Source organism: Andrena cerasifolii, chromosome 4, assembly GCF_050908995.1.
Source record: "Andrena cerasifolii isolate SP2316 chromosome 4, iyAndCera1_principal, whole genome shotgun sequence".
NCBI lineage: Eukaryota > Metazoa > Arthropoda > Insecta > Hymenoptera > Andrenidae > Andrena > Andrena cerasifolii.
Genome location: NC_135121.1, coordinates 2,777,176 through 2,789,991, shown reverse-complemented (window position 1 = coordinate 2,789,991; position 12,816 = coordinate 2,777,176). Strand labels below are relative to the sequence as shown.

The following is a 12,816-nucleotide window of genomic DNA, read 5'->3' as shown; positions in this document are numbered from 1 at the left end:
CTAACTATACATATTTAATCGCAATAGAAAAGACGTTGTAGAATGCTGCGCGGCGAACAGAGCCTCATAATTTCCCCATTTTTTCACGTTCAGCTCATCTGGGAAACAGAACTAAAACATTTTTTGAATTTGTATTAGTGTAGTTTCAGTTAAGCTTACGGAAATTAAATCATAACAATTTTTGGGAAAATGCTGGACATTAAAACAAAATGTTTTACAATTTCGATAAGAAATGAGTACATTTTGAAGTGAAAAACATAGTAAATATTATTTTACCAAAACTTTCGCAGGCTTAACTGAAACTACACTGATGTAGATTCAAAAATATTTTAGTTTGGTTTCCCAGATGTGTTGTACGTGCATGAATTGGGGAATCATGAGGCTCTATTCAATATAATTCTCAAATATTGCCCAATATATGTACTTTTAAACCGCCAAGCAATAACATTTAATAGAAGTATGAGTGTCTTTAAAAAAAATTAAAGAGGACACGTCTTTTTTCGGTTTTCAAAGTAAGGTAAATTCGGGTAATAAGGCTGTACTTAAGGTTCTACAGGGTGTCCCACTAAGGAGTGGACAGCGCGATATCTCTTATAGTATTGTCGATAAAAATATAAAAAAAATAGGGAATTGCATGGTTCGAGGGGGCCCATTTATTAGCGCGAACGAATTTTGTTTTCGATTATTATTTTAAAAGATACGATGGTCAAGTTCGGTTTTTCAAATGGAACTATTTTTTTTGAAGACCTGAGTTGATAGTGCGTTCCAAGACAAATTCAATAAGCTTTAATGTATACACTTTATTTCCACTGGTTTTTAAGATATTGCGCTTGCAAATTTACTGATTTTCACTGCAAGAAACCCCTCTGGAATGGCAAAAACCGGGGGCGGTCTTACTGACGCCACGGGTGGCACTGCCTGTTGAAATGGATACTTACCTGCCAAAGGTCTACGCCAGAAATGGCAGGCCCAAAGGCTGGACAATTCTTTTCCGTCAGAAATGCTGCTTAGGTAGGTACATCTGCGGTATCGAGAAGCGCATCGTTACTTTTATTTCGCACTTGCTTCTACGCTCGGATGGCCGGTTCTTTTGGGAGGGATGCAAGTTGGATTAGTTCTGATACAATCTGCTCCCTATGGTTGAAATTTAGTCTAGCAACTTTCACTCCTCCTAACCTAACCAATCCAACTTGAATCCCTCCCAAAAGAACCGGCCATCCGAGCGTAGAAGTAAGTGCGAAATAAAAGTAACGATACCTACCTAAGTAGCATTTCTGACGGAAAAGAATTGTCCAGCCTTTGGGCCTGCCATCTCTGGCGTAGACCTTTGGCAGGTAAGTATCCATTTCAACAGGCAGTGCCACCCGTGGGGCCAGTAAGTCCGCCCCCGGTTTTTGCCATTCCAGAGGGGTTTCTTGCAGTGAAAATCAGTAAATTTGCAAGCGCAATATCTTAAAAACCAGTGGAAATAAAGTGTATACATTAAAGCTTATTGAATTTGTCTTGGAACGCACTATCAACTCAGGTCTTCAAAAAAAATAGTTCCATTTGAAAAACCGAACTTGACCATCGTATCTTTTAAAATAATAATCGGAAACAAAATTCGTTCGCGCTAATAAATGGGCCCCCTCGAACCATGCAATTCCCTATTTTTTTTATATTTTTATCGACAATACTTTAAGAGATATCGCGCTGTCCACTCCTTAGTGGGACACCCTGTATATGTTTTTTTAAAAAAGCTTGTACATATTTTTGATAACTTTTTTTTTATAGAAATCTATGGACATTAAACTATACACTGTAATATTTGTAACAATATATGAACACAACAAATACTTATTTAATAATTATTTTATAAATCTTGTAAACGGGCCTTATTTCCTATAGTACAGGTAATAAGGCCCACCTATTTAATATGTACAATTCGGGCAAACAAAGACGTCTTCGACCTCAGGGGTGAGCGCAACGCATTCCTCGTGTATCCAGGTGAGACACATGACACACTGTCGCATATTTGTCTTAAATGCATTTCGGCATATTTTGCAAATCCAACTGTCTGCAGAGTTACCGTCCACGTTTTCTCTGGAGGTGGATGGCATGGGCTCTTGTTCACACACTCTTGTCTTTTTTCTTCCGGTTGAAGTGGTACGTGCTTTGAAGCTCTTCTCAATATCGGTCCTGCTTTGGAAGAGGTCTCTGGTTACTTCCTGAGCCTTAAAGCCCACTTAATATTTTGGTGGGCCTTATTATCTGATTTGTCACTTCCTCGTTGCCGAGGTTGTATGCTAAACGTGCACCTTACAAAATCCTCAATTTTTTGGAAATATGTTGCCAACATATATACTTATACATACCTATAGTTGTACAGTAATTGGATAATGCGTACTCCTAATACAAAGCCAAGAAACCAACGTAATTCTTATAACTGCAGCAACACTAGTTGCGGAGGAAACATTTGTTGATTTTGCAGCCGGTAAATGTTATATTAATCACGTGGGGGTTCTCCGAGTGACATTTCGTATATATTAAAAGCAATGGATGGCATTAACAAGATTGTGGATTGACCTACCAAGGATAAATTACAGGTGGGCCTTATTACCTGCTGGGCCATATTACACGAACTTACCTTCTTGTTAATTAAGTTGTTACAGTTCGTACTTTTTAATTTATAAAAAAAAATAATAGGGATGAAGTGAAACTGTGAAAAAACAGTTAAATTTATTAATTTACATAAATCACATGAGTGTTTATGGAATTTGAAATCACCGCACAGTGTTCGATGTAATGTACAAAATCAAGAATCTGAATTGTTCGATCCACAAATTCCTGTATCTTAAAATGTTAATAAAGGAACGTTGGTTTTAATGCTACCCACAACTTTCGCTGAATTTACCAACTTCTTGTAAAAAATGGCACTAGAAATTTATTCCAAATCTTGGTGCATTTTTTCAAACACGTGCCATTGGCGGAATGTTTATGCTTTTCATTTGATTTTTATAAGTTGTGTGTAATACTGTCATAACTTCAAAACTGCCAAGCCAGTTTTTTACAATACTAACAATTTGTACGAATTTTTTATGTTAAATGTTTATCAACTTCAAGGGGACTTTTAAAAAAAGTAACAAAATGTACCTCCGTGATTTTTGGTATATTATTTTAGGGAACATTAAAATGTATATTAATATCAATTTCAGCTGCCAGAATTTGCCTGAAAAAGAAAAAAGTCAAAATCATTATTAAGACGTTCGCCGCTCAGGCCCGTGCTGCGACCGCCGCGTAGTGTAGAGTCTACTTGTACGTTCCGTTAAGCGATAAGAAGTTTAGTCTACACATTCTTCTGTTCTCAAACTTTTTCTCTGTAGTTGTACAGTGAGATGATGAGGACTCCCAACATAAATCCAGAAAAAGATATAATTTTATAATTCGTGCAATGAAAGTTGAGAGGGAACCAGTTGTTAAATTTACAACCGGTAAATGTTATGTTGACGCGGAAACATCATCGAATGACATATCGCATGTAATAAAAGCAATATTACCTGCTGGGCCTTATTGCACGCATTTATCTTACATGCATTAAAAAAGATAAAATTAAAAAACTTATAACATCAAAGATGTATAAAAAAGTCCTTTTATAAACAAATATGAAATTTATTTTAAAAAATTTTACTCCAGAGAGAAGTTATTAATTTTTGCCCATTTCCCTTTTCCCATCGAACACTGTGCACCGCTGTATAAAAATAAACATACACGTGAAGCGGCATGTATCGATATTGTTCATATATGGTGTCTAGCACTTCCGGAACAAATGCAGCCATGGCTGGTTTAAACACTCGAAAAAGGTGTTGTACGGTATGAAAACTGTGCCCTGTTGCCAAAAATGATAGTGTAATTTGTAATTTAATTTTGGCTGGTATGGCCTCTCTCAAAATAGTGTCCGGTTTTTTTAATTTTGCCAGCTACATTTTCCAATAAACGATCAAATTGTTCTAGGTTCATTCGCATGCATAATCTATATTCTGTTGCATCTTCTGTTTTTAATTCTCTCAGAAAACCGGCTGAGACTCCACGACTATTCCTCCTTAAAGGGGTATTGCGCCTTGTTGTGCCGAAAAATAGGTAATTTTTTATGATTTTTTTTACAAAAATGTTTCGACAAATTAATTTGAGGATTGGCAGGCTGTTTTATTGTATCTTAAACTATTGGTCTGAATTTTTGTGTGACAGTGAAAAAAAACATGGCAGATACAGAGAGAGTGTTGAAGAATAATCGGATAGCCCTGGGCGTTGACGAAAAGTACTGTAAGGGTTATCCGAAACACAAAAAGAAAAAGAGATTTTTAAACTATATGAAGGTTGCTATGGGTGGTAGTAGATTTATTGCCGTATCTGTTAACGTTCCTTTTTTATTTAAAGAAGTTATCCCGATTTTGGGGCAAAACCTTTCTGAAACTCAAACCAGGGCGCTTCATCTGTTCCAAAAGGCTGCCATTTTAACATTTTTTTATTTTTCTTAATGCATCTACTACCACCCATAGCCACATTCAAATAGTTTAAGAATCTTATTTTCTTTTTGTGTTTCGGATAATCCTTACAGTACTTTTCGTCAACGCCAGGGTCACCCGATTGTTTTTCAACGCTCTCTCTGTATTTATCTCTCTGTAAATTAATTGGTCGAACTGTTTTTGCACCAAAAATTCACAAAGAATTACCTGTTTTTCGGCTCGATAAGGCACAATCCCCCCTTAATAACCATTGTCCCGTCCACATTATTATCTTTTTCTTCGACTCAACCTCCAATTCTTTTATCATTTCTGATATGATTGCAGGGGCGTATTTCTTGAAAATTTTCGCATGTAAACGGTCATTGGGTCAAGATTTTCACTCGGCTGAGTAGCAAACAGATGACTCGGTCGTGTCACTCGTCAGGTGTAAACCCACCTTTATTATAAATGAAATAGTACTTTTAAACAGTATTTGCTTCTAGAAATATTTCAGTTTTTAGTATTTTGCCTCAAACTATTTCAAATTTTCCCCAGCCCTGAGTATCTACCGTCTTGTCAAAACTTTATTGTTTCAATCGCGATAGTAGCAGTACTTTTTAAAGGGGTTATGTCACCGTGGTCTGGCCAAAACGGGCGAAATTTTTACGATTTTTTTGCAAGAAATTTATGTGCTTAGTTCAAGGTTTTCCAACCTTTTCTGAGTCGCGACGGCCTTTTATAATATTCAAATAACTTGCGACCCCTACTCCCCTCGCATAAGGTAAGGGAAATTTAATAAGATAAAAAAACACCTTAAAGGTAAGTATTTCAGAATATAATTCTAATTTAATACAATATAATATTAAATTTTAATTCTCTATTTAATATATTTAATTATCTTATTTTATATAATGGTCGTCCTTCTGCTTGCATATGGGTAACTAACTTTTCCTTTTTTTCATTTATGAAAAATCAGTGTTACATCATTAATAGAACATAGCAATGTAGCCATACTAAAATAAATAAGTGTTAAGAATTGTCAACTAAAAATTACCGCGGCGACCCCTCCAGAAAACACCTCGCGACCCACAGGTTAGAAACCACTGTCTTAGTTAAAATGACCTTTTCACCATGCATAAGGAATTTTCTAAGCTTTAAAAGATAAATCTTTTTAAATGTGTACATTTATTTCTGACGGAAAAAATGTCGTCGTTCCCATCCATGTATCGGCACGAATAGTACGCTAGCGTTAGTGATTCTGACATCCTCAGTCACTGAAAGTCAAAAGTTGAGTAGACTTGTCATTTTTACGAGAATACGTCTTTACAATCGGTACCGTACTGGGGGGCATGCACGGAAAGTCTAGCATTACAGAAGCAGTGATGAAAATGGGTGATAATGTTTCCTGTTATAACTTCAAAACTAAAAGCATCATCGAAACAATAAATATAACGTCGAGTAGACAAAGGATGTCGGTACCTGAGATTACCTTTGGACCGTGTGGTTAACCACAGTGAGCGTGGATAGGGGATCCGCAATAAGTACAGAATTTAAACGTTAAAAGCTAGGTTTGGCCTACAAATTGCGAGCTCGGCGCTATCTCGATCATTCCTGGCTCACTCCTGTTCTGCGAAGGTGAGAGCGAGATGACACAAGAGCGAGTCAGAGAGACCGAACGCGAGCGAGGAACGGCACGAGACAGGCGGCGCGCAGACACCCCGTCCCGCTCTGTCCCTCGGATGCCACTGATATTCTGCCGCGCACTCAAAGAACGGAATATTACGCGCCCGAAAGACAGAGCGAGACAGCATCAACTGCTTCCGCTCCGCACCGCTCCCCGCCAACGGTCAGTTCCTCCGACTCGCTCTCGCCTTCGGCAAGAAAAAAGCGAGAAAAGCCAAGCTTGCGGTGGACGCCCTTGGGCCCGAAAAAACGATTAGTTTCTGTGTAAATAATAACATTCATCGGTGGGCCATTCCATGAGAAATCGGACACTTTTCGGAGTAATATTTTGGATACTGGTGAAATTTGGATATGCTGCAGTCCTAAGTGATATATAAACGTATCTCAAAGGCTTTACAGAAGTTTAAAAATTGTGAATCTTACAGCTCTTTCAAGATAAATTCCCCCATACGGTATACTATGATCTTCAAGGCCACACAAGCGTAGAAATGAAAGAAAGAAACTCAATCTACTTGATAGATACTTCAATATATTTATTTCATTCCTAACCTTGTGTGGCCTTGAAGATCATATTGTACCATATGGGTGAATTTGTTATTCCATTTAAAAAACTGAAGGTCACCCTCATTTCAAGGAGAATATTGCGAACATCACCAGCGGCCGTAGCCGTGATGGAAAACACCGGTTCTCGTTAGATCACCGAAGTTAAGCATCACGGGGCGGTGTACTGGGGAAAGATGGGTGACCACCTTTCTCCCGGTACGCTGCTGCTGCTGGGACCCGAAGGAGAGGGGAGAGAACAAAAAAATTGGGACTATAGTTCGTTGGGCAATATAAGCAAAAATAAGCTTGAAACGCCATCCTGCTTAAAACACAGGAGAAAACAATAAAAAAAAAAAAAATATTGCGAACATCAAAAATTGAGATAACGTATTATATTCAGTATAAAAAACAGTAAAAGTCCTCTTTTATTTTTTTTTACAAATACTTACCATTTGCGAGAACACTGTATAAGAATAGCAGATTAATTGGGCGACAGTGATTGGTACAAGCGTTTTAAATATTTTGGTATTACTGTCATAGCTGTAGTTGCTCATGTACATGAGACGATATAACCGTAAAATGAGATAAACAGTGTTAGGTTAGCTGGCAGTAATTGGGGTGTCAGTAATCCCCACCCCCCATAAACATGACTCATGTATGAAAAATGCTAATTACCTTTAATTTTCGAAAAAATTAAAAAAGTTCACATGCAAAGATTGTGAAATCATCTTTGCTAATTCCAATTGTAGCTTTAACTCTTTAATTCACGAAAAACATTAAAAAACATTCTCACGCAAAGATTGTGAAATCAACTTTGCTAATTCCAATTGTATTCTCGTTCTCCGTTCGAACACTGATTCCTCTGTCACTTTTTATACTTGACATTCCTTTATTGGCCACAAATCAATTCAGTGCTCAGATTTTCAGCTTCGGTTTTAAGGAATTAGCGGGCGTTGTATAAGAAAAAACTATGAAGTCGACTTAAAACAAAATGTTTCATATCACTAGTGCTGGTTAGCGAATGTGCTATTAATCTATTACCGACTTTGATTCGTTTAAATTAGTCTCTACCAAGTTTTTATTATTTTCCATCGTAAACCGATTTTCATACGACATTTTTAACAGAAGATGTCCCTCTTATAAAAGTTTTTGTGTCAACTACAGGTCTCGCCCGCTAATTCCTTAAAACCGAAGCTGAAAATCTTAGCACTGAATTGATTTGTGGCCAATAAAGGAATGTCAAGTATCGCGTTCGAATTTCAAACCAAAAGCTCGCATTGACGTATTCCGTGCGAGAGAAGATGGGCCTTGGGGAGGAGATATTCCTGTGAAGTGAGCCGCTTCACGACAATGGCGATTTGGGTAAGATACCAGGTAGATTGGTTAGGTTAGGATCAATCGGACTTCAAACCCACCTTCTCTCGCACGGAATACGTCAACGCGTGCTTTTCTTTTGAAATTGAAGCGCGCATATATATACAGGGTGTCCCACTAAGGAGTGGACAGCGCGATATCTCTTAAAGTATTGTCGATAAAAATATAAAAAAAATAGGGAATTGCATGGTTCGAGGGGGCCCATTTATTAGCGCGAACGAATTTTGTTTTCGATTATTATTTTAAAAGATACGATGGTCAAGTTCGGTTATTCAAATGGAACTATTTTTTTTGAAGACCTGAGTTGATAGTGCGTTCCAAGACAAATTCAATAAGCTTTAATGTATACACTTTATTTCCACTGGTTTTTAAGATATTGCGCTTGCAAAATTACTGATTTTCACTGGAAGAAAACCCTCTGGAATAGGAAGGACCGGGGTCGGTCTTACTGGCGCTACGGGTGGCATTGCCTGTTGAAACTGATACCTACCTGCCAAAGATCTACGACAGGGTTCGCAGGCCCAAAAGCTGGACAATTCTTTTCCGTCAGAAATGCTACTTAGGTAGGTACATCTGCGGTATCGAGAAGCGCATCGTTACTTTTATTTCGCACTTGCTTCTACGCTCGGATGGCCGGTTCTTTTGGGAGGGATGCAAGTTGGATTGATTCTGATACAATCTGCTCCCTATGGTTGAAATTTAGTCTAGCAACTTTCACTCCTCCTAACCTAACCAATCCAACTTGCATCCCTCCCAAAAGAACCGGCCATCCGAGCGTAGAAGCAAGTGCGAAATAAAAGTAACGATACGCTTCTCGATACCGCAGATGTACCTACCTAAGTAGCATTTCTGACGGAAAAGAATTGTCCAGCTTTTGGGCCTGCCATTTCTGGCGTAGACCTTTGGCAGGTAAGTATCCATTTCAACAGGCAGTGCCACCCGTGGCGCCAGTAAGGCCGCCCCCGGTTTTTGCCATTCCAGAGGGGTTTCTTGCAGTGAAAATCAGTAAATTTGCAAGCGCAATATCATAAAAACCAGTGGAAATAAAGTGTATACATTAAAGCTTATTGAATTTGTCTTGGAACGCACTATCAACTCAGGTCTTCAAAAAAAAAATAGTTCCATTTGAAAAACCGAACTTGACCATCGTATCTTTTAAAATAATAATCGAAAACAAAATTCGTTCGCGCTAATAAATGGGCCCCCTCGAACCATGCAATTTCCTATTTTTTTTATATTTTTATCGACAATACTTTAAGAGATATCGCGCTGTCCACTCCTTAGTGGGACACCCTGTAGAAGCGATAAGGGAACCGCCTCCAATTTAAAGGGAAGACGACGCAGGTGGGGTTATTCGCAGTGAGTGGACTACCCTTTTTTTCCTGCGTCCCTCCACAGGGCGTATTGCCACCCCCCACGAGTAATCTCGTGTTACTTTTTAATGCAGGGGCGATAACAAGAACGGCATTCACGTTATTGTTCAGACCTAGCCCAGACCCCAATAATCCCTTTTTATGAAATATAATATAGCACGACTGCTATATTGTGGACAAAACATTGGTATTTTTATTGCACCACTATTCGACGAAGCGCTCCCACCTACCTGAAACCAGGCGCATCGCGCGACGTTTGTCACCGCGCCCCAATTATATACAGTTTTTCAATCTCCGCCAATTAAAGAAGCTTAATGGATAGCGAATAGACCATAGAATAAGAATAAGGACATATTTTTTCAAATTCTTTTACACTCTGACCGGACATCAATTTTGCAAGCGAAAAGCATTTCTGTTATGTTTATGTTACAAACATCTCCCTCGGGATACAAAAATAATTCATTGACACAGATTCATCCTTCCCGGTTAAAAGAAAACGACACAAGTCCGTAATTCATTTCTGAAGCCGTTTCGTAAAAATCATCGAAAGCAGGGAACTTTAATGATTTGTATTTTTTAAACAATTTCGAATCTGGAAATATGTGGACTTAGCCCTCTTTAATTTCATATGAGCTAAAATATATTTCAATCATGAAAATCCTAGACATCGTGGATTTCAGAAAAGTACCTCATCTGCTTTTATCTTCCACGCTGAATGCAATGGACTCCAAACCCTTTTTGGTGTGTAGAAGAAAACCGACAACGATCGGCTCAGGCCGTGTGCCTTCGCCAGCATTCGCGAGTCGGGTCGCATGCCGCCCAGTCACCATGAACGGCACGTCTACACTAGCACATGCCTTCACGCTCATCCTTTCTGACGCAGAAACATACGGGTCTAGCTACCGTTTCACCCGCCCACAATAGAATATTCGTGCGTGCTCAGTTTTACTCAACGTATACTCATTCAGGTCTGGACTTGGCTTTAGGTGACGTGCGCTTGGACTTCGTCCTATCCAAATAGCGAGTGGAATATGATCCTTTAGAGATGTTTGAGATACGCAATTTCTAATGCAGGTAGTCGTAGCAAGCGCCTCTGCCCAAAACTTTTGAGGTAATCGAGCTGGCCGGAGCATCGATCTCACTAAGTTGAGTAACGTCCTGTTAGTGCATTCGGCTATTCCGATAATTTCAGGAGTTTCTATGTTTGATTTTTCACGTTTTATACCTCCTTCCTCAAACTAAGTCTTCAACTCTTTGTTGGAGTATTCTCTTCCGTTATCCGAACGAAATTTCTTGATTCTCTTACCTGTTTCCAATTCTACTTTGGCAATGGATTTCTTGATGTGGTCTTTAATTTCATCCTTCGAGTTCAGAAATGTAACGATAGCATGTTTTGAATAGTCGTCGACGAACGCGTGGGCGCTGCTGCTTTTAGGAACAGTAAAGGAGGAGGGAAAACGGGCGATAAGAATGCGTTTGAAAAATTTGGTCTCCCAAACATATTTTAAACAAACACTTGCATATTCAACTGATTCTATAAACATTAAAGTCATGCATCTTTACAAAAATGATACCAAATCATTTCAATCGACTCTTCATACATGTTGGACTAAGTTATACGTATGTATGTATGTATGTAATGCAGCGAAGTCCAGGTGGGCGGTCCGAGGACGCTAGCATCCATAGTGTCTTCTACGTGTTGCGTGCAAGGGGGTGCTCGAAGCCAACGAAGCAGCGGGCATGCCGCGGATAGGGAAAACTCTAGTAGTGTGCCCTTAGGCCCTAAAGGTGAAGTTCCACCGCGCGTGCTCGGCGAGTCGGGTCGGCTCGCCCAGGTTCGGCGAGATGGCTTGGTGAGCGGGAGTCGGCGAGCCAGGCGCCATGGAATTTCCCCTTAAGGGTACGAGCCTACACGCACATTACTAAAGTTTTCCCTATCCGTTGCATGCCAGCCGCTTCGATGGCTTCGAGCACCCCCTTCCACGCAGTACGTAGAAGACGCTATGGATGCTAGCGTCCTCGGACCGCCCACCTGGACTTCGCTGATGTAAGGTTAAGATTAAAAAATTATATACATAGCTACACTTGGAAATTGTGATAATGGAGATAGTTTCCCCGAAGGGTGGGCTGAACAAAAAAAAACTTTGAAAAGGGGGCGGTGAGCAAAAAAGGTTGGGAAACTCTATCGTAAACCATTTATGCCGAACACCATATAAGTATCATTATCTTCAGTATTTCAAGCATTCATCACCCTGCAAAAGCTCGTAAAAAAATCAGCGCCACACTTCGGGTCCCCTTCTTATCAGATGTAAGAGTAGGTCTTAAATTGCAATCAATCACGAAACATACTGAAAACAACGACTATATGATGAGCAATAAAATTAAAATTTTCATTCGTTTCAAAGCATAAAATAGATAAAAATATGAATCACATTAACATTTTGTATCATCATTTATTTTAAATAAATGTACCTGCTACATATCATTTATTTTTTTTATACAGATGTCAAACAAACTAAAATGCATTTCCATCAAGATCATTTTAGTTTTATGCACTTTGGGTACGATAAAGTGCCACAACGTGCCATGTACGTTCAATACAATGTGCATGTGCTGGGTTCAGGATGACCAGGATTTTACAAAGATGGATATCAGTTGTATGGGAACACCTTTCGCCAGATTTCCCGGTATGTAATATTTCGATTTCAGTCGCTATGATTTAAATTGTTTCGTTTGATTCTACGCATATTAACTATGTACGCTAATTTAATATGTAGGTACTATGTAGAATGGTTTGATTAGCTTTTAACACCTACAATACCTTTTGATCCTTTTTTCGCGAAGTTTTTCGGTTTAGTGTGATCCAGTTTTAAACAAATTATATTCGAATTATGCAACTATTAGCACTGGTATCAGCGTATGATTTATTTCTACAAACCTTGACATTTTTCTTTCAAGCCAATGTATAAAAAGAATGGTAGGTCCTACTCAAAATCCGACTAAATAGGTACTCGAATTCAGCAAGAAAAAATGTACAAAATACATATATTACTTTAAGACTTAAAATAATTTCTAAGCAAGCTACCGTGCACAGAAATTATAAAAGACTGAAATCTGTGGTTTACGAGATAGACCAGGGGTGCACACTAATTGTAAGTCTGCCCTAGGGCAGTCGGTGAGCCCCCGAGCTCGACCGTGGTATGCTCACCCCCACTCCTCGGTATAATGTCTCGTGGTGGGGAACTCTATGACTGCAAAGGCAGTATGCCTGTTACAACTACAAGCATACTCGCGATAGATATACAAGACCAAACGAAAACGTACAGAATTTTATATTATATTCAGAAAGTTAATTTTAACAA

At 38.9% G+C, this 12,816-nt stretch overlaps 1 protein-coding gene across 7 annotated transcripts in view; it reads left to right on the top strand.

The window, feature by feature from the left end:
• The window catches only part of LOC143368024 (uncharacterized), a 113,401-nt gene that overhangs the window by 38,978 nt on the left and 61,607 nt on the right, over positions 1–12,816 (top strand). For 4 of the 7 annotated variants that reach the window (XR_013085124.1, XM_076810352.1, XM_076810350.1 and 1 more), the window contains exon 2: positions 11,958–12,141. The exons of 2 other annotated variants lie outside the window; for them this stretch is intronic. Coding sequence is in view for 3 of the 5 variants with exons in the window: in XM_076810352.1 (XP_076666467.1) it covers positions 11,958–12,141 (184 nt within the window). In the remaining 2 variants the exon portion in view is untranslated. Of the gene's footprint in view, positions 1–11,957; positions 12,142–12,816 lie in introns of those variants that run through there. One more of the 7 variants, XM_076810357.1, reaches the window with a different exon arrangement.